The 22945-nt window shown below is 42.0% G+C and overlaps 1 protein-coding gene across 7 annotated transcripts in view; it reads right to left on the bottom strand.

Annotated features, from left to right (window-relative positions):
• The window catches only part of LOC120905832 (frequenin-1), a 69384-nt gene that overhangs the window by 28426 nt on the left and 18013 nt on the right, over positions 1-22945 (bottom strand). For all 7 annotated transcript variants that reach the window (XM_040317052.1, XM_040317047.1, XM_040317049.1 and 4 more), the window contains exon 3: positions 4496-4569. In XM_040317052.1, coding sequence (XP_040172986.1) covers positions 4496-4569 — 74 coding nt within the window. The remainder of the gene's footprint in view (positions 1-4495; positions 4570-22945) is intronic.

The raw sequence follows: 22945 nt of genomic DNA, 5'->3' as shown, positions 1-22945 counted from the left end.
CTGCAGGTATTCTGTGCCGGATTGTGAAACAAACCGAGACACTCTTAATTCGCGTAGCGAGTACAGTGTATTGTGCAGCTTTCTCCATTCCTCTTCTAGGTCAATTGGTAGTGCTCGATCCCAATCAAGCGTTTTACCGCCTTGCTTCAACCCCCATAATCGTTGCAGAAACATTTTGGCAAGCATTACTGTTGGCCCTAGTAGTCCCAGGGGATCGAAGATTCTGGCCGTGTAAGACAGGACCAAACTTCGCGTAAGCTTGAGCTGGTGTTGGAGGGTCGTCTCTGAATCGTAGCATGAAGTTAGACGGTTCCCAAACCAAGCCCATTGTTGAAATCGCTTGATCTTCTTGCCAGTCTAGAAGTGGTTTGATCGCTAGATCGTCGCTCGGAACTCCTTCAAGCGCTTCGGAAACGTTAGATGCCCACTTCTTCAAGGGGAAACCTGCCGATTCGAGCATTTGGGAAATTTGCGTTCACATTCCAATGGCCTCTACTACATCGTCTGCTCCAGTTAACAAATCATTCACTTAAAAATCATGTAGCACTGGGTCGTCTGCCAAAAAGTATTTGTTGGCACGTTTGCCATGCGGTTTGTCAGCACATAAAATGTTTGTTTTTAAAGATCGGTTGCCACTTGACCATTCGCGATAATCCGGGCTGGTTATCGAACCGAGCACCAGGTGGCGTTAGACAGGAGGATAACACCGACAACAGAAGATAAACAGGGGGAGATAGAAACAAGGCGAGAGGGAAATGAAGTTACGTCCGATAGAGAGAGAGAGAGAGAGAGAGAGAGAGAGAGAGAAAGAGAGAGAATACGAGAAATTAGAAACTAGGTCACGGTCGAGAACAGGGGTCACCAAGGGTCATGCTATCTCGGTACGCATTCAAAGAGCAGTACGCAAACGATCAGCTGAGAGACCGGACTATTTTTAAACCGCGCCTACACCCGAAAACCATTATTCGCTTGTGAAGTCGCCGTTACAAAAACCCGGAATAAAATTAATTGTTTAGTGAATTCTAAAGCTTGTTTAGTGAATTCTAAAGCAACAGTATTGTTGTTTGTGATCGTGCGCAATTTGTTGTAGCGTCCGAGTGGCAAGAAATGGTGCTGTTGCGGTACCGTAGGTCACCGTTTGCAACTCATACGTGGAAATGGGATCGGAGGGACATTCACGGTAACGTATGCGCAATAGATTTCCATCGTTTTCACAATGAAGAATCTGCCGATACATTTCCGATGCCGATCTCTACGTCTGCCACTATTGCGACAGCGTGTTTTCGAAAGCGTAGGATGATTGTAAGCAGATCATACTGCACTGTTGGACCAATCAGCAGAGTGTCGTTTAGCGAGTAACCAGATGGGGGCAGGATGCATCAAAAACAACACGCACCTTGGTTGTTGTACTGGTCTCTTTGACTACCGCGTGCTGAGGAATGTAGCAATGTGGTTTGTTGTCATCAACGGGTTCCGTGAGTTTGACCATGTGTCCCAACGACTCATACTCTCTCATAAATTTAATGTATTCCCTTTCCATTTCAGGGTTGGCCTTCAGTCGACGTTCTACACCCAGTAGACGACGATCTGCTATCTCTCTTGACAAACCCAGCGTTCTTTCTGGTTTTGGGCTTCGCGGCAAGGACATAATATAGCGACCTTGTGCATTACGACTCGTGATAGTTGCGTAATGTTTTTCACACATGTCCTCCTCCACTGACAAAGCAGGACCCTCCATAATGCTTTCAGCCTCCCAAAACCACTGGCAAGCGTTCGATGGCTCCTTTGTTGGAGCCGTGTGACACAATCGTAGATTGGGGCCAGCAAGCTGGGAAGTATTCCCCGAGACCGTCCATCCAAACGCAGTTTCTATCAGCCATGGCCTTCCGTTGCCCAATGACTGTTTCCTTCCAGTGTGTATCTCCCAGAACGTGTTTTCACCGATTACAACATCGACCTTTCCCTGAACGTGGAAAGACGAGTTTGCCATCTGTACGTTTGGGATGTTCCATTTAGCAATATTTAAAGGAATGGTTGGAATTTCAGCTGACGGAGTCTTGACCACTAAAAATTCCATTGACGAATGGAAGTCTTCTCCTAGCGATCAGACGGTCGCTGTGATGGAACACTTCACGTGCTGTTTGATTTGCCCGATACTCGATCAGCAATGCTTATTTTGGAAAGCGGTGTCAACAGTCGATGGGCCATAGATTCGGAGATAAAGTTGTACATCGATCCGGAATCTAATAGTGCTCGTGCTGTATGTGTATTGCCGTGATCATCGACCAGTTGTAGTTGGACTGTTTCCAACAGAACCACTTCATCATCCGACTGCGCAGCCATTGTGACAATTGGCGTTACGTGCAGCAAGGAGTGATGGCGTGCGTTGCACGTAGTGCATTTAAACGCGGAACGACAATCCCTCACATGATGACTGCGATTGAGACAGTTCCAACACATTCGCTCACGGGTGGCTACTTCTCGGCGTTGCTGTACGTCCTTTCGCAAGAATGCAGGATAATTGCGCAGACTATGAAGCTCTGTACAACCCAAAACACACTGTTGAGTTGAAACATTCGGCGAAACTTTCCTTTCATTTGCAGCATTGCCTACAATTCTCGGTCTATGGTCGGATACCCTTTTGTTGCCGGCCACCATTCTCAAACTACCGTCACCGTAATTAGAAAACACGCGCGATGATTTTAGTATTCGTACACGATCTTGTTAAAAGTCTACTAATCCTTGTACTTATCTTTTTATGTTGCGCTGAGTGGTTCTCCCATGCTAGAATGGTCGACGAATCCAGCTTCATCAGAAGCATGTTAGCGAGCGGCGTGTCCCAGGTGTCCACCGGTTTGTCTAGCTTCTTTAGACCGTTCACATGCCGCGTGAATTCATCGACGAGCAGAGCAGCGCCAATTCGTCCACGTTGTTACAGCTCACTGCCGGCAGGTGATGAATCTTCCGGTAGTACTCCCGGATCAGCGTACGCGGATTGTCGAACCGCTTCAGCAAGACAGCCCACGTCACCTCGTAATTATCTGCTGTCAACGTGGTGTGCTCTAAGAGCAAACCAACCTCGCCCTTCAAGGAGGACAGCAGCTTTATTATGTTCGGTTATTGTTTATATATGTGTAAACTGTTCGATACTCTTCACCAATTCGACCGCTTGATGCCTTTTCAGTTGAACCGATTTCAACTTCTTCTCCATTTTTATTTTAAAAATTTGGCGCGAAAGTTCACTGACTTTCTACAGCTTGCATGAAAGTTGTGCGCAACGACGATCACGATTGGCGCGAGCTTAATGCGCTAATGGTTGCTAATAAGGATGGCGGTTTTCCCAAGGGTTCCAACGGTCAGCGTCACTTTTTTACGAACTGCGTATTCTACGCAGGAAATGTTTTTACCAACACGAAAAAAAACAAATTAAGAATCACAGCACACTAATGTCTGATTTGCCCGTGATAGCGGGGCAACCCACGTTGTGATTAGCGCAACACAACGGATAGCAAACGAATAAGTCCAACGAATAAGTCTTAACGAATAAGATTCACACCAACGGGCACAGAGTGCCATTTTCCCAAAATTAAGGCCACCTAGTGTCCGTACACAAATTTTCACTGCACGTAGTGATTCCTTTCACAATCCGGTTCACACCAAACCAAATGTACCAAATATATGCACTACACAACTCGCAGGGCTCCTGATGGCCGCTACGGGCTGTATGTGTTTATCTCTTTCTGACAAAAAAGCGACCGTGTTCTCGCAAAAATGATAATGGCCGAAAAATAGTTCACACTCACGTTCTCTTTCTCCCCTCCTTCCGCTCTTCCCCATCCTTTCACATCGCTGGAAAATTGGTTCTTGCTCTCTAGCTACATTGAGCGGGAGGTTGAGAAGTTTTCGATCGCTTTGCGCAGCGGGTAGGTTTAAGATGATGGGTCACAATGGTGTCTGGTGGTATAGTTTTGGACACTCTTGCAACAGGCCAAGACCGCGCAGTAGTTGTAATGCCGGATGAAGAAAGTTGGCAATTGGCTGCGTAACGGTTACAGTTTTGTACAAAATTTCATTCAATAATCGTTTATTCTTCTCCTTCCTCTTCTTCTTTGGCAAAATAATTGTCGCTGGTCAAATACTGCCTCTACCACCAGTGGGCTTTTCTTTCAGCGACATATTTTTCAACCATTGCAGGATAGTCCGTATGGGGAAAGGACTACGTATGGAGGCATGGTCCATTCGGGGCTTGAACCCATGACGGACATGTTTTTTTGTTTGGAATAAGATAACCCATGAATACACATTCAAAAATACACAAATGCATACTAGACAAACCTCAATTTAATTGGAAAATAAAAAAATCTTAGTCTACTACAATTGTTAATTTGACAATGAAACACTGCAATCGAGCAGATGTCGTCTTTTTTAACCGTCGTTTATTTTCACGACTTCCATTGGCGATCCCACCCATTATTTCAATAATTAAATTACTCACCTGTTCTGTTAATAAACCATTGGGGCAGTCCTTTAAAAATCCTTTATGCCATTGTCGAATTTCTTTTTCTGTAACTGTAGACACAAAATAGAATTTTAATTATATGCCTAGCACTCCTTGAAAATTGATGAGTATGCAAGAGTTGAATGACTTACAGCGCTTCTATATACACTGATACTGTTGCTGATACATATATGTGAGAGAATTGACAACCAATATATCACGCCAGTGCATAGTAGGCAGTGAAGATATAAGCTTTTCAAGGATTGTATAGACATATTCAGCGAGTTACCGTTTCCGACAACCGACATAGAGCGACAACGTCTCGTGCGACAAAAAAGTAGCGCAAATTTCACTCCGCGTGGATTAAAGCAGCTCATTTGAGCCAGCTTACCAACATTTTTATTGTACACAAACATGAAACGTTTTTTAAATGAGTACAAATTTATTTTTATCAATTTTGAATGAGTCTGGCTCGTTAAAAAAATAGGATAATTCGTTTATTTTGGATGAACCAGACATGTCGCGTGAGACAAGTATCTCTGTTTGCAAAATTGAGCTTTTTTTTGCAAATTATATAGAATTGTTCGGAAGTAGGCGTTGAGGGGTATGGCGATTCTGTAGTGTTGTCATTTGTTTAGTTTACACCCTGTGCCACAGTGTTTAGTTTTTCATTCTTATTTTTTTTTAAGTATCAAATTATCATTTCCCAAGCATTTTAATACATAAATTAGTTAAAATAAAACTAGCATATTTTTTCGAAGCCTGTTTGTTTACTACTGAAGATTTATCCAAGCTGCAGTCCAAGGGGTACGAAAGATTACCAAAGGGTAGGATGATAGCTCTACAGTATAGCCGAACATGTCAACGCCTACTTCCGAACAATTCTAAATCTGGCTTAAAGAGTCTAGTCTAGACCAAATTACAACTCCCTAAACATGTCGATAAAATCCAAGAAACCCCTATAAAATGCTGGGATAAAACTATGTGCAAGAAATATAAACCCAAGCGATTCAAAAGGCGGAAAAGTAGCGAAAAGAGTAGCTCGTGAAGTAGCTTCTACTTCCCGTGCTACTTTGGTTGCTTAGAGTCAGAAAAATGTAAAACATATGGGTTCCAGGAAAGATAAAAAAATGAGTTCTCGAGTGAACACACACACGCAACGACTCATGCTTACGTTGTTCACGCCCCCCCCCCCCGTCTTTGAATTCTCGCGACTTTGATCAGAGCGTGCGGTTAAAACGACCTTTTGTATTGTGTTGTACGTAGCCTGCGCGGGAAAATTTAAAGAGTGCGCGACGAGTGTATGTGAGTGTGTGGGGGTGGAGGAGATGGATACAGAAAAAAAATTCGCTGCACATAAACACATACATTCTTACTATGCTAGTTGAGCTGCGAAAACATAACATGGAGGGAATATACTCGAGCGTTCACGCATGACAGCAAGCGAGCGTGGTGTAGAGCAGGGGTCTCCACACTTTTCAGTTCCTGGGCCGAATTGAATTGGCCGAATTGCCGAAATTTATACATTTATGCACAAATTTGGACTTGCGTAAGCCTATACGAGGAAATTCTCCCAACAATAGCCCCATTCATTGCTCCAAAACATAACCGTAGATTATCCGTGGAACAAAAACTCTCCACTTTATTACAGGGTTTGCGATAGAATTTTTAGGTTTTTTGTTTTAACCCGAGTATATTTCGGGTATTTTCGTTTGAATGGAATGTTCAATCAATTTTTGAGCAACTTATACAACAAATCTGTTTCGAATGTTTAGGTAAAACAAAATTTTCAGTTTAGTTTAGGCAAATACTCTTTCTCTCTCTCTTATTGGCCTGCTCACAATAGAGCACATCGATGTGACATGGCCCAGTCAACAATTATTCTAAAGGATGCTCGGTCCCTGGCTGCAGCCTCCCATCCATGCAGACACCCGATCTCCGTTAGGTCTTGCTTCACCTGGTCCACTCATCGAGTTCGCTTTGCGCCCCTGCGCCTTATGCCGAACTAGGGATCGCTGTCGAGCACCTTCATGGTGGGGAATGAGTCCGGCATCCTCATGACATGCCCCAGCCGTTGTATCCTGCCAGCCTTTGCCACCGGATGCTCAGTTCGCCGTACAGCTCAGTAAGCTCGTAGCTCATCCTTCTCCTCCACGCTTCATGCTCGAACACACCGCCAAAGATGGTCCGGAGGATGCGTCGCTCAAACACGCCTAGAGCAGCGGTCGGCAAAGTCCGGCCCGCGGGCCAAATGCGGCCCACTGCAACTTTCAATCCGGCCCGCGAAAGTTTTTGACTGATTTCAAAAGATGGGGAGAAACTATTCGTATACAAATTACTGAATATCTTTTAGAATAAAATTTTATACCATCATAATCTTTCAAGTTTAATTTAAGTACTATGGTAGGACGGATCGTTCGCTATATTCGAACTTGTGATCAATATCGGCGTAACGTTTACATGAAAACAATTGCCTTTTTTCGGCTGGCTGTAGAACAAAACTTGGAGAGATAATTTATTTACATGTACATCATTTGAAAGGTAATGCATGTACATCATTTGAGCTTCCTTGGACAAATAAATCTAAGACTTTGGGAGTTGATTTTGATCAGTTATTCGGAATTTTTGCCATGATGGACGAAGACATACCTTTAAGCATCCTAAGTTTTCGCGACAAAATTGTTAGAGTAGAGTTTTTGCATCATGTTGGTCCAGAAAAATTCGATGGAACACATCCTGCTGCGCAAAGCGATCGAAAATTTCTCAACCTCTCGCTCAATGTAGCTAGAGAGCAAGAACCAATAATGATAAAGCGAGATGAAAAGATGGTGAAGAAGGGAAAAAGGGGAGAAAGAGAAGGGAAAAAGGGGAGTGTAAACTATTTTTCGACCATTATCATTTATGCGCCAACACGGTCGCTTTTTTGTCAGAAAGAGACAAACACATACAACGCGCTCTCTCGAACGATCGTAAACGCTTCAATTGATGTCCCGCTGCGCAAATTCGAGCAGTTTCCTGCGCAGGAAATGTACCAAAGCCTGCGCTGGCCAGCGCAGATTTTGGCTGGTCTCCCGCGCGGGACTTCAGCGATTCCTGCGCAGGCCTGCGCAGGGTTAGCGCCATCTGTTGGCGAAATGGACGAACTATTTATGGCGGCAGAGCAAAAAAAAACGGTCAAAAATTTTAAAAATATTGGGGCGCCCTTTTTTCGTCCGCTTCTTCTGCCTCCCTCACCCTGCCCTGCCTTACTTGTGCTTCTGCCCGTGCCTTCCGCCGCCAGCTGATTGGCTGTTGCGGTGTATGCGTTGATACTCATATGTGCATTGCGGTTATGTATTGTTGTTATTGGTGGGTGTTAGCATTTATTAATTTGTGTGTGGCCTTGAGACGCTGTGGGACAAGCTGGATTGGGATTCAAAGTGTTATCGGTGGGTGTATTGAAGGTTTATTTTATTTCGTGCCGCTGCTGATGAGACCATTCGATGCCCCTGCCAATTGAGGGTGAAGAGGCCTATTTAAAACAAGCGTAGGAGAACGTCTAACACTAATCTAATATTTTTTTAATTTGAACTTGTTAGATGCTTCAACGACCTTCTAAGCATCATGTAGCACAATGTATAGTGGCAATAATTTTTTTTTAATATGCCGAAATCTGTCTCGAGTTTTTGGGTCTCGACACTGCCAAACGTTTTTACGGTGTTCAGCATTAAGCAGTTAACACAATTTTGGCGACGAATAAATAAGGTAAACGCACGAAACCTCTCTCAAATCGGTCGTTCGTTTTGATCAATGTCGCAGAGAGAGATCGACTGTCAAACCGAATGGTTGTGCCTTCCTTGTGCTCCTGATTTTTGATGCTGTTTTACCGTGTTATTTCCTGATTTTCAACATTTGCAACAGTGGTGCTGCTGAGTTGTTCGTACTGGCTAGTGCGTGCCTTCGATTAACATAAAGCTGCACTGGAGTTCTTCTGTTTATTCAACATTTTTGCCGAGAAAGTGTTTGGCTTCGTTTCTGCTCCTGTCACTCATCAGATTGTGCTGAGTCATCGTTATGCAGTGCTCAACCTGCAATGCACCCACCGATAGTGATAATTCGGTGTCCTGTGCCGGTGTTTGTGGTTCCAAGCATCACACTCATTGCACGGGGTTGTCCCGTGATTCTACTCGTGAGCTTGGGCGTAATAATCAGTTATTGTGGTTGTGCAAAACATGTAACGAGTTTCGCAATGGCACAAACTCACTTCTCACAAGTGAGATAGCAGCCCTACTCGAATTGGTGAAAGCAGATGTTCTCACCACGACTGACTCATCTCTCTTTTCTCTTAGATCGGCTATCAAGAGCAATTTGCTTCCCGAGTTCCTCGCTCTCGATGATAAGCTAACACCCATATTAGCTAAGCCGTCTGTTTCTCACGCATCGCGAACGCACACTTCCACTAATGTTTCGTCACACAACGCCACTAATATCAGAACGACTAAAACAGCATCCACTCGCCGTACATTTACCAACTCAATGGAGCTCACTGCAGATATCCAACAAGCAGCGAACGATACTAACACTGTGGAAGCTTCTGATAACTGCAACCACTACAATCATCGTACTAAGCCGACTAGTGATATTAGTGCTGGAAACTGCCAAACAAATACAAAATCATCTTCTGATCCTGTTTTGAACCATGATACCACGAACACTGGCATGGCTGAGAAAGTATGGTTATACTTCACGAACATCAAATCGCATTTCTCCGCTGATGATATGCGTGTGTGGCTTAAAGCTGTGCTGCCAACCGACAACATAGATGTTTACCGTCTCACGAAAAAGGGTGCGAACCTTGATTTGATGTCCTTTATATCGTTTAAAATGAGTATTCCTAAATCACTTAAGGATCTCGCGCATCAATCTACTATTTGGCCAGTTTCACTTACTGTTCGGGAGTTTGTTGATCGCGGCCTCGTTCAAACAGTTCAAATTGCTATTCTGCTGCGCCAAAAACTACCACTAATCCGGATAATTTTTTGGAACATCGATCGCCATCCCCACAGCGCAGGATTCAATCGCTATCCCAGATGACCGAGATCCTAGAGGCTATTCAACTGGAGTTTCCTCCCACACCGCCACAGTTATCACCGGGGGTGGGGCTTCAATCACAGACCAATTTCAGCAACACGAACCGCTCACCACAGATCAGCCCGTTTGCCAAACGGATAGCTCACAATTAATAGACCCTTTTGTGATCTATTACCAAAATGTTCGAGGCCTTCACACCAAATATAATGAATTGCGCCTTTCTGCGAATGAATCAGGGTTTGATATGCTTGCGCTTACTGAAACCTGGTTAAATGAATTGATTCCATCCAACATGGTCCTGGATAGTGATTCCTACAATATATTATATACCGTTGCGATCGCAGCAGGTTTAACAATGAACGATCGCGTGGGGGTGGTGTGCTGCTTGCATGTTCCTGTCGATATCCATCTGTGGCACTTAACATGAATCAACCCACGCTTGAAGCTTTATGTATACGTGTTTCTTTTCCTAAGTTTCGGCATTTTGTGGGGATTGTTTATGTGCCACCGTATTTGAGCAGCGACCGCAACTACTTTGAATCCCTTTCTGCTTTCATCAGCGATGCATACATGCAAATGAAACCGAATGATCATCTTATCCTTCTTGGCGACTTTAATCAACTGGCGTTAGAGTGGTCGCCTGCAGCCGCAGTAACGTCAGATTCATCTTTACCAATGAGATATTATGTGTCACATATCTCTTCGAATTCATCCAGTTCCTGCTTTTTGGATGTGTTAAATTAGCATGAACTCTATCAGCTGAACGGGGTGCATAACCATTTAAATCATTATTTGGACCTGGTGCTCTCCAACTCTGCTGCAGCTGCTTGTTGTTCTGTGCATCCTGCTTCGTCACTGCTCCTGCCCCAGGATGCCCATCATCCTGCTCTATAAATTGCGTTACCGTCTTCTTTATTCAGAGCTAGTAGGGTTAGGAATGTATTGCCTTTTGCTCCTAATTCATTGAGTGTTGGTTATAATTTTTGTTTCACTGACTATCGTCGTTTATTCTAATTCTACTATATCTCGTTCTGACTGGTCTTTTTTTATCAATGTACATCGGTCGACGAGGCTGTCCAATCGTTTAATGCTTTGTTAACCTCTGCACTCCTTTCATGTACACCTATTTTTCGATCCCCTCCTAATCCTCCCTGGTCCAATCGTACTCTTCGCAACCTGAAAAAGGATAGAATGAAATATCTTAGGAGGTATCGTCTGAACCGATCTGCATTCAACTTTCGTTTATTTAAGTACGCTGCCTCTGCGCATCGACTATACAACAGGGCTCGTTTTGAGGCCTATTCGAGTAGACTGCAATCGCGATTTCGTTCTGATCCAGCATCCTTCTGGCGATTTGTTAGGGTACGAAGAGGGTGCAATACGTTGCCTAATGAAATGGTACTTGATTCTCTAACTGCTTCTACTCCTGTTGAGATTTGTGAACTCTTCTCTGCTCATTTTCCCAAATGTTTGAGCCACCGGTTAGTGACCCTAACCTTATCGAGGGTGGGCTACTCTACACGCCAGAGAACTTAATTAGTCTCTCTGATATTTCGGTTAGTTCTGAAACAGTTGTATAGGTATTATTTGGGTTGAAACGTTCTTTTACTCCTGGTCCAGAAGGCATTCCTGCCTCAGTTTTAATAAACTGTAAGGACGTGCTTGCTCCACACCTTGCTAAAATTTTCAACGTTTCACTTTCTCTCGGGGTCTTCCCTTTCTCTTTGGAAATCCTGTTGGCTTTTTCCGGTACACAAAAAGGGATGCCGTAGCATTGTCTCTATTTATCATGGGATAACCCAAACATGTGCCACAGTCAAATCTTTTGAGCTATGTATCCTTCCAACCATATTTCATAGTTGTAGTTCAGCTATTAGCCCTAAACAGCATGGGTTTATGCCTGGTAGGTCTACTTTAACTAATCTCATGTTTTTGTTTCCAATAAGTTTAGATCTTTTGAGGCCGATACCCAACTTGATGCAATATACACCGACTTTCATGCTGCTTTTGATAGTTTACCTCACTCTTTATTATTAGCTAAATTGTCTAAACTTGGTTTTGGTGATGGCATTATTAGCTGGCTGTCCTCATATTTAAGTAATCGATCATGCAGGGTTAAAACCGGGTCGTACTTATCTTAGGAGTTTTTTTGTACGTCAGGTGTTCCTCAGGGTTGTGTGCTAAGTCCACTTCTGTTTTCTTTGTTCATCAATGATGTTTGTTAAGTTTTGCCTCCTGATGGACATCTCCTTTATGCGGATGATATCAAAATCTTTTTGACAGTATTTTCTTCTTCTGATTGTTTGAGACTTCAGCATTACCTTAAAGCTTTTGTTCATTGGTGTTCATCCAATTTACTTCGCCTGTGCCCTGAAAAATGTTCTGTTATTTCTTTCTCTCACTCTCTTTCTCCTATTTTTTTCAACTATACTCTATCTAACTCGTCCCTCCCTCGTGTTATGTCCATCCGTGACCTTGGTATTATACTTGACAGCCGTCTTAACTTTTAACTGCTGCTTGGTGAGGTTCTACTAAAAGCTAATCGAACCCTTGGGTTTATCTTACGTTTTACCTCTATTTTTAGAGATCAAAGCTTCCTAAAAACCTTTATTGTGCTCTGGTAAGGCCTCTTCTTGAATATGCTAGTATCATCTGGAATCCTCCTACTATTGATGGCTGTTCGAGAATTGAAAACATTCAGCGCCTCTTTACCACGATTGCTTTTCGTCGTTTGTTCGGTGCTGCCTCCCTATGAAACGCGATTGCAGTTATTCAATCTTCACTCTTTAAGCTTCCACCGCCATGTGTCTTCAGGCATGTTTTATTGGTGGCTTATTACTTTCTGATAGGCCGGTCTCGTTGTACAGTCGTCAACTCGTACGACTTAACAACATGCCCGTCATGGATGGGTTAAAGCCCCAAATAGACCGTGCCACCATACGTAGGATTGACTATCCTGCTATGGGGGGAAATCAATTAGTCACTGAAAGCCAAACCCACAAGAGGTAAAGGCAGGCCTTGACCGACAACGGTCGTTGAGCCAAAGAAGAAGAAGAAGATTACTTTCTGATACTGATGCTCCTGATTTACTCTCGTCCATCCCGTTGTATGTTCCTTCTCGTTCCCTTCGTCCTCGTGATCCTCTTCAATTGAAACACGTCATACTCTTTATACTTTCAATGATCCTATTCTATCCTGTTTCAGGTTGTTTAACCACTTTTACCATCTCTTTGATTTCGACTCCTCTCTCAACTCTTTCCGTAACCGTATTTTTTCTTCTAATTCTCTTTAATTATTCTTCTAAGTTTTCATTAAGTTTATGATAGTCTCTACGTTCTACCTATGTTTTTTTGTTCTTTTTTTTTGCCTAGGTCAAGACTAGTTTAGTTAGGCTTAGTTTTTCATAAATTATTTCGTTTATTTGTTAGGGTTTATTTATTTTTAAGTCTGCTTTATTTAGCCTTTATGGCGGATATTGAATTAATAAATGAAATGAAATGAAATTAAATTAAATAAAATCGTTATCAGTCAGTCGATCAAGTTCGTGTCTGAGATTAGTGCTTTTTAATGTTGGTTAGTGTGCGGAGGCAACCGAGGATGTCCAACGAGGAAGAGCCAGAGTCGTCAACGTCAGGCTTGGTCCATATGAAATGGCAGTGCCAATGTTTGAATATTGAATAGGAATATGAAAGTCGCCTGCAGCGGTTCTTCACCATGAACGACGTAGAAAAAAGTAAAAAAATGGCCAATGCTGGCTACAATCCTTTGTTCTATTCCATGGCATCACGAATATGTTCGCCAAATGATCCGTATCTTGAACCGTATAAGAACCTGATCCAATTTTTGAAACAGTTCTTAGCTCCCAAAGTAAATGTGGTGGCAGAGCGATACAAGTATCGCAAATACGAACAATCGATAGGCTAAACGATAACGGAGATAAACTCCTTACCAAAGAAGGTCTCAGAAGGATTGGCAGAAGCTGGGAAGCGCCGGATGATGAGTGTAAAGATGCAGGGAGCATCAAAGCTGGCAACGTTAAAACCATGCACTGCTTGGATGCCGTCAGAGAGAACATCAGCTAAATAGAACTGAAAAAGATCAACGCATCGGAACGCGACAAAAACTGTTTTCGATGTGGTAGGGCTCACAACCCAGAATCTTGTCCTCCCAAACAATGGACGTGTTACGCATGCGGAAAGGTTGGTCATGTGTCATGGTTGTGTCGGTCAAAAAACAACAAGAATCGAGTGGCAGAACTCATGAACGCTACGGAGGATATGAACCTGAATCAGTTGAAAGAAGCTGTATTAAAGGTCGATAGTGTACAACATCGACAATTGATATGAACAACGTGCCAGAATGAGAAGTTTAAGTACGACACAGTGCCAGCGGTGCGAGTTCAATGCGCACAGATGTACCGGCGACAATGGAGCTGCAGATTGAAGGTGTGTGTGTGTGTGCGATTCGAGGTGCATACCGGCGCGTGCGAGTCGGTGATATCGAAGAGACGTACGAAAAGAGACTCTCTCACGTGCCGTTGCGGAAGACGACAAAGGTGTTTCAAACGGTGTCAGGGCAAACTATTCTTCCAATAAGAGAGCTACTATTACAAGGGAGGAACTGGTATGACCATTTGTTTCGCTCAATATTTTTATTCTTCAACCTCAAAAAATAAGTTGCTTATACCGCAAAATAATAGTTCAATAAACATTAATTTTGCCAAATCGCGATTTTTCCAAACAAAATAGAACACCTCGCTTTCATGCGTACAAGCGAGGGAATTCGTCCATGTAAAGGTAAAGTGGAGGCAATCTCTCATGCCCCAGCACCTAAAGATATTGGTTATTTACAATAGTTTTTAAGTCTGTTAAACTACACCACAGAATTTTGCCGAATTTGACATCGGAATTAAAAAAAATTCATGGTCAAACGGGTGCGAAAAAGCGTTTAAAAATGTAAGGAGCTCTTGGTATTTAACGATGTATTGGAACCTTACGATCCAAAAGAACCAATCAAACTAACAACCTGACAATCTTTTGAATTCCACTGTATGTCGGGAGTTCCACAAGGTTGTGGTCTTTATCTCCTTCTTTTTTTCTGACCTGATAAGGTTAATGAAACTGATAAGGTTAATTAAAATGACAATGAACAACATCACTTGCCAGATGAGGGTGGATGGAAAACTCTCAGGACCTTTTGCTACCACCAAGGGTCTGCGCCAGAGGGGCGGGCTCGCATGTCTCCTATTCAACTTGTCTCTTATTCAACCTGGCGCTAGAGAGGGCCATCTGCGACTCGAGGGAGGAGTCTACGGGAACCATCTTCTATAAGTCAACTCAGATTCTGGCACACGCTAATGACATAGACATAATTTGTCTGCGGCTCTCTTATGTCACACAGCAGAAGTCTACCAACAGAGAACTTGGGATTGCAGATAAACGAGGCAAAACCAAACTGATGGTGGCAACATCAGTGCCCCTTCAATAAATAATCCGAACTACGAACTTGTGACGTACAGATAGGTGAACGCACTTTTGAAGTCGTCCCGCAATTCACCTATCTTGAGTCAAAGGTCAACAACGACAATAGCATGGAAGCAGAGTTGCGCGCGAGGATGCTGGCTACCAACCGGTCTTTCTACAGTCTGAAAAATCAGTTCATCTCAATGAATCTGTCGCGACGGACGAAGCTGAGAGTATATAGTACTAATATAGTACCGGGACTCACATACGCCTCGTTCACACTTTGGCCGCCTTCGAGAGGAAGGATGTTTGGCCCCGTATGTGTGGAAGGACAATGGAGAAGCCTCTACAATGACGAGCTATACGAGATGTACGGCAAACTCACTGTCGTGCAGCGTATAAAGTTTGTCAGGCTCCTGTGGGCTGGCCATGTTATACGCATAAAAACGGGCGACCCAGCCCGTAAAGTCTTTTTAGGCCGCAAGGACGCAGAGAAGGCGTGGTAGGTTCAAATTGAGGTGGCAACATGGCGTGGAGACGTCCGCTATTAAGGCCGAGATAACGGACTGGCAGACGAAGTCGCAAGACCGTGAGCGGTTTCGGACACTCCTGAGGCAGGCCAAGACCGCAAAGCGGTTGTAGCACCGGATAAGTAAGTAAGTAAGTGATACAAACATATGTCATGGCGCTTCAATCCATACTGGCTGGGAGACATTTCCTTCTCTGAGCCATGGAAGGGCACCTTATCCCGGGTGTATTCGGACGGTTAGGTTTTAATCAATCCAGTCCATGATTTTGCGGTCCTATGAGCGTGGTCAAGGTCTACATCATTCGTCATTCATCATCATTTCGAGGTTGTCTATTCGAGTTCAGTGTTCCAAATGGCATTGCGGGGGTCTGTATCGTGTGGATTCCAAGCATTTCGTCGGATCCATCCAACAGCATTTAGTGGCCCAAATGACATTGCGAGGGTCTGTATTGTTGTAGTCCTTTCCTTCAGTAGTCCGAGTCACAGCGGGGGTCTGTATCGTTCCAGTTATCTAGTAAATCCTTGCATGAACATCGTTCAAGCAAAGATCTTCTGTCTGCCGTTAATGCCGATTACTCAGCCATACACATTGCACTCATTCATTCTTACATTCATGCATACATTCATCCATCACAAACATACAAGCGATGTACAACATGTAACACGTAGACAAACAAGAGGGAATAACATAGGATGCAAGATTGCTGTTGCCAATAATGTTGGTTGGTTCACAGACATTTTGCTTAAGGAAAGTCACACAGCCGTTAAGCCGTTCTCTCTACAGAAATCGAATACGGCCTTCAGGAATTCCCAGTCCGATGCCGCTAATATATCCCGAATCGGAATATGAGTACATTTTCCAAGTCTTTCGACCGCGTCCAGCAAAGCAGGTCGAGCAGACTCGTATTCCACGCAGGACCACAAAAGATGATCCACGTCGTGGAATCCAAGCCCGCAGCCACATACCTTGGGGTCGACTAGTCCTATACGCTGGAGATGTGCACCCAATGCGAAATGATTAGACCTAAGTCTAGACATCAATCGAATGAACGCACGATCGCCAGGGGTGTTATGAAACCAAGGCTTCAAGCTTACACGAGGAGTGATTGTATATAAAAACCTTCCGAGTTCAGCCGAGTCCCACAGATTTTTCCAACGTGCCATGCAAAACGCCTGAGGGGCCTGTAAGAACTCATGAGAAAGTATAGGCCTATCAAAAAAGGACCCTTTGTAGTGTAGCCGCGTTCTTATCTAATTAGGTCATTTAGGTTCGTTAAGCTAGATTCGTTAAGTTAGATTCGTTAAGTTAGATGCGTTAAGTTTAATCTGTAAGTGTTAGTGTTAATTTGTATAAAAGAAATTAATAAACCCGAGCGGACTCTCTTTTTCCGTTTGGACGTTCGACTGAACACACGTCCGTACCGCCTACAACTTTACACCTTCTGCAGCTCCCCTTTTGGCCAAATGATCTGCCTGTTCATTTCCTGGTATACCACAATGAGCAGGCAACCATATCAGAGATATGCTAAACGACTTTTCAAACAGTGAGCTTAAAACCTTTACAATTTCTTTCACAAAATGGTCTGGGCTCTTAACAGCCTTTACGGATTTTAATGCTTCAATAGCACTTAGGCTGTCTGAAAAAATTACATATTGATCTGCAGGGCATGCACTTATCCAGTGGCGGATTTATCCATCTCGGGGCCCCAAGCGGTTGGATGTAATGGGGCCCACATCGGCCACTGTAATGCCAGAATGATATGTATATTTAAGCAACGCGATAAAATACTTCCCATTATATTTTCGAAAATATTTCATTAGCGATATATGTTGTTTTCCGTAAACAATATAAATTGATAATCCCAGATTGTCCTAGTCCTATGATCGCTAAATATGTCTTCGCCTAACCTTCTTCCTGGCAAATTCGTCTCTTATATCATTCGTATCTATACTATTGAGAAGTTCTTATTCTATATAGATCAAAAATAAATTGCTTAACCTAATATCGCTTAACGTACTACGTAAATAATTTTTAATTCGCTTCATGGCGGAGAAAGATCGTTCTCCAGCGGCATTCGATATGGGCATAGTTAAGAAAATTCTTATAATTGTTTCCACATTCGGAAAAGTGCAAGACATGTCTCGGAGTATTTTATATATATATCTGTAATGTCTAACGCTGATTTTTCATGCGATGGTTCATGGTCTTTCATGAATAGAATAAAGTGTTCAAGTTCATCTTCTAAATTTGTTCCATCAATGGGGCCCTTTCCTTTGAAGTTCGTAGGCTGAAATTTCAGCCTGTCAGCTGTTTGCATTGTATAGCAGTTTTCGAGCAGCTATCTAAGCGTGTATAATATACAGGTGGGCTTATCCCAAGGTGTATGAATTTAGAAGACTGATTTTTATCGCTTCTGCTTCTGAATGAAGATTTTAAGAGTGTTTTGAGTATTCGTCAAGCCTCCAGAAAGCTCGTTTGAGCAAAAGTTTTCACTCGTTCTGTTAAAAAGTGATGCTCAAAATTGGTTATAAAAAAATGCTATGAGACCACCTGGACTACATACACTTTGATTCTATATTTCATCACCTGATCTCTTTAATGCACCTTGGGAATGTAAACAACACCGTGTTTTTGAGCAGGTACTCGAATCTAATTCTAGCTTTGAGGCTAGAATAATCTAGACTGAAAATTGCAGGCTAGTTTTTTGTGTGGTTTTGTATGGAGTGTTTACATGGTTTCAGCCTCCAACTGTCAAACTCCATACAAAAAACTAACTAGAATCGTGAAGGCCCCCAATGTCAGTTTTGAACATTGTTTTTATCTTTTCTATCGAATCTTGCCTCTCAACATTAGATATGGATAAATCGAAAAATATTCGAAAAGGGTTTACTATTGCTTCATAAACTTCCATTCTTTGTTTCAGTTGGTCTCTTATAGAATCGCAAATCATATAAAACGAATTTATTTTGAAATTCTCTTCTGTGGAAAATGTGTATCCCTGATTTGACGCTGAATTTCGCTTTCGTTTTTGTTTTGGTTCTTCTTCCGTGCTGAAAGACAATCCGGACAGCTTAGTAGCTTCTTGCACTATCCGACCAAAATCTTCTCTAACGCTTTGAGTAAATGCCACCAATGATCGAAGAAGTTCAGATCCTTTCGATACCTCACATTAAAGCGATTGCAGCGATTTGCTAGTAGTATGTATGCGTTGAAGTAAGCTATTCCATGTTGCCGTCATTAAAGCGGTTTCAAACCGATTCATTTTTTTCATCAGTGAAGAAGCTTCTATTGACGTAATTTTTTTTCGGAGCTATTCTCGCTAATTTCTTGTAAGGTTCCTCTAATTTGATCATATCCAGCTTTCAAAGCGAATATTGCATCTGCCCTAGCAGACTATCTTGTGTTAGAGAGGCATTTTAACGTAACTGATTGTAGATCACTTGTTTTCAATTTTTCATTTAGTATTTTTCATCTATGTGTTGAAGAAGAAAAAAATGTAAACAATTTTGGAACAAATGAAAAGTAATTAACTGCTGAATTACAGTTTTCGGCTGCAAAATTCCCGACTAAATTTAGCGAATGGTTTGCAAAAGGTATAAAAGTAGCAATAGGACTTAAGCTTTTGATTCGTGTTTGTAATCTTTTATATTTGCCAGCCATATTGGCTGCATTGTCATACGTTTGCCCGCGACAGTTTTCAATATTTAAATCTAGTTTTTGCAACATTTCCAAAACTTTGACTTCTAAATACGATGCATCATGTTTATCTATGGGAATAAATGCAATAAATCTTTCTAAAATTTTACCAGAATCCATGACATATCTTAAAATAAACGTTAATTGATCCGTGTGTCCAGACATAGCGGTGAAGAATCTAATACTAGGCTAAAATATTTTGCTGTTTTGATTTCGTACACTATTTCTGTTTCTATTCGTTTCCCTATTACTTCTATAGACTCGTCGCAAATGTGGTGTGATAAGTAGTTTGCTTTTCCCTGGCCACTGTTTCCATATTTTTGTAAATGTAACTTCAAACTTTCGTCATATTCGCTCAGGTAGTCCAAGCAAGTAAAAAAATTTCCCTTTCTTTCTGAATCGTGCTGCTCATTGTGCCCTCTAAAGCCTAAACCTAGACGACCTAGTAATTTTATCGTAGAAACTACCCTCTTTAACACCTCTCTCCAATATGCTTGATGATTTTCTTGTTCTTTTAACAAACTAGAATCTATTCTATTGACTTATAAGTTCTTTTGTACAATGTACACATAGCAAACATATGGTCTTTAGATTTTTCATGATCAGTTAATGTTCCAGTAATGGATCTCCAATTATTAAACCCTTTAATTAATTTAGATTGTGAACACGAAAATAATTTACAAGCATAACAATAGACACTTTTGCTTGTTTCAGAAAAAAATAGCCAGATTCTAGCTTCTTTTGATCCATTCGGTTTGTTCCTGTAAAATGATCCAAGTGTAGGCCTCGATAGTACGATACACCGTTGTCTGTGTACAATGTTTTCAACGCATCAATATTACCATGATTTTTAGGCTTATTTTTTTTTTTAACATGCTCTATCAAGTCATCAGACACAATTACAGGCCAAAGAGCAATATCATCCATCCACGCATTGTCTGTATTGTTTTCCCCCTGTGTCACATGTTTATCTTCATCAGCATTAAATTCTATTTGATGTGAAATATCATTGGACACTGAACATGTACCTCCCGAGAGGTTTGAAGCATCCGATGATTCCACGCCAGGAACCAAAAACTTATGTAACGCATTTTTTTTTGCTTCTCAGCGACTTGCAAACTCTGTTTTTGCTTTTTACGTTTCTCTGCACCACTGGCATAAACTCGTTTCATGTTTTCGATATTTTCCTGTAATTTCAAATCACGATGGTACATTATGCTAAGAAAAACGTTCACTAAACATGCCTTACCTCAATTCATATGGAATTTAGTAAAACATTAAAAAATACTTACTTACTTACTTACTTACTTACTTACTTACTTTACTTACATTAAAAAATAGAACGTAAAAATAACTTTGATGTTTTAACCATTAAATTTGAAAAAAGCAGATGAAACCACTAAACCCCAGTTGCGACGTATCAGATGACCAAGAACAATTGACTATGCAGTTGCGAAAGTGTGCTGACTCCAACGCGTGTTTCAACGCGATTTGGAACTGACCGATTTTGAACGGTAAAATCAATCAGCGTTGCTTCGTTGGTAGTGTGCAAGTCTGCAAGAATGAAAGAGAACAATAAAAGATAGCTGCACGTGCGGGTGTGATAATTGTCTGATCACTCTCACACTCGTGCACCGTGCAGCTATCTTTTGTAATCCTTTGTCATTCTTATTCAGAGCAAGTTAAACTATTTGCTCATACAGTCTGTTCTGGAGTTACGCGGTTCTCGACTTACGCAGATTCAGAGATAAGCGGTTTTCTAAATTTGACAAATGAAATATCAAATCCGTACAATTTTATTGAACAATCGTCCAATGCAGTATAAATTGCATTTTTGCTAATAAATTTAATCCACTTAAAAGACAAAAATATACAAGTGTTCTGCACGAAACCTATCAAATAATTGATAAAGTGTATGAAAAATTAAAATAAATCAAAAATACCAAAAGTCAGTTGTATTTGTGCCGAAAACCGCGAAATTCGACTTACGCTGGTATTCGAGTTACGCGGATTCCTCGGGACCGCATAAACCGCGTAACTCGAGAACAGACTGTACAAGCATATTCGCTTTTGTAGTTGTGTTCAAGGTCAGAACTCCCCCGAGTGGTGATAATACAGGGTTATAGAACAATAAATAACTGTCTATATATTTATAGCGATAGCCTGACCTATTGACTATTGGAGAAGATAAATGTAGTATGCATCTGAACAGTTGTTTCTTGGACTGCAAGCCCTGTAAGTTAATCACTCTCACACTCGCACACCATCCAGCAATCCTTTATCTTCCTTTTCTGAGTGTGTGATTGATTTAACCGTTGAGGACAACACACAAATACTTGTTGGTCATACAAAAAACTAGCTTCAGGCCTTGTACTCGGGGCATCTTTTCAGTCGGGGTCCCCCGCGGCCGCTCAGTCCGCTTATAGGAAAATCCGCCACTGCACTTACAGGGTTTACCAGCATAATAAACAACTGTCCACTTGTTTATAACAATAGTCGTTTTGAATAGACACCGCTGTCTACCACTTGCTCACACGTTAGATGGTGTAAGCTACTCTGTCCAGTTCAATAACACAATTTTCGCCTTCGATTGCGCAACGGTCGGATGGTTACCTTCAATGAAGTATCTACACTTAAAATGGAACTGCAGGACTCTGGTAAGCTGGTACTAGTTATACTTTGAGAAGTACTAAGAAGACTTTGAGAAGGGTGCACCTGTAAAGAAACAAAATCATGATAGACCTTCATGATTTTGCATTTAGAACCTATCTCTTGCAGTGTTTCAAAGTTCTCGATTATCAAGGGATTTAATACTGTAGAGCGGACGAAAAGGCGAAGCGATAGTAGCTCAAAACGTAGCTTTAGCGGCATCACTCCGGACATCACTTCGAGTGACATGTTGTGAGTCGACTTCATGCTACCTAGCGCGATTCTAAGACAGCGATACTGAATCCTCTCAAGTCGGATTAAATGCGACTTGGCTGCCTAGTGCAAGCAAATGCAACCATACTCCAAGACGGACAGTATCGTAGTCTTATATAGGTTAGGGACGTCTTTGGGGTGTGCTCCTCACCAGAGTCCGGTAATCGTTCTGAGAAAATTGATTCTACTTGTACACTTCTGTACCAGATAGTCAATATGTGTCCTCCATACATTTTTGCTATCAAACCAAACCCCTAGGTATCGAAAAGATCTGACAATGGATATCTTTTTACCATATAAAGAGATATCGACCTTTGGGTCAACCAAATTCAAGCGTCTATTGCTCTCAGTGTTGTAAAAGAAAGAGAATATCAGCATTTCCGTTTTCTCTGGAGAAAACTCGATACCTAGGTTTGTAAACCACACTTCTAAATTGTTGAGTGTGGTTTGCAAAGGACTTTGAAGGTCGGCGATGTTGTTGCTGGCGACTGATACAACACCGTCGTTCGCCAATTGCCTAAGGTTACAGCCAGGTGCAAGGCAAGTATCTATATCGTTGACATAAAAATTGTACAACAAGGGGCTCAAACAGGACCCTTGTGGTAGTCCATAAAAGCTGACTCTCCGAATTTTCATGTAGCCATTGTCGAAATTCAATGCCTTTTCCAAAGGAGGTTGAATAAGACGTTATTCAGTCTTGGGGTTAAGCCCGCAGATGATAACTTTTGACACAGAACATTGACTGGTACTGAGTCAAAAGCCCCGTT

Source organism: Anopheles arabiensis, chromosome X (assembly GCF_016920715.1).
Source record: "Anopheles arabiensis isolate DONGOLA chromosome X, AaraD3, whole genome shotgun sequence".
NCBI lineage: Eukaryota > Metazoa > Arthropoda > Insecta > Diptera > Culicidae > Anopheles > Anopheles arabiensis.
The sequence above is the reverse complement of the archived record's forward strand: the minus strand, read 5'-3'. Positions and strand labels throughout refer to the sequence as shown.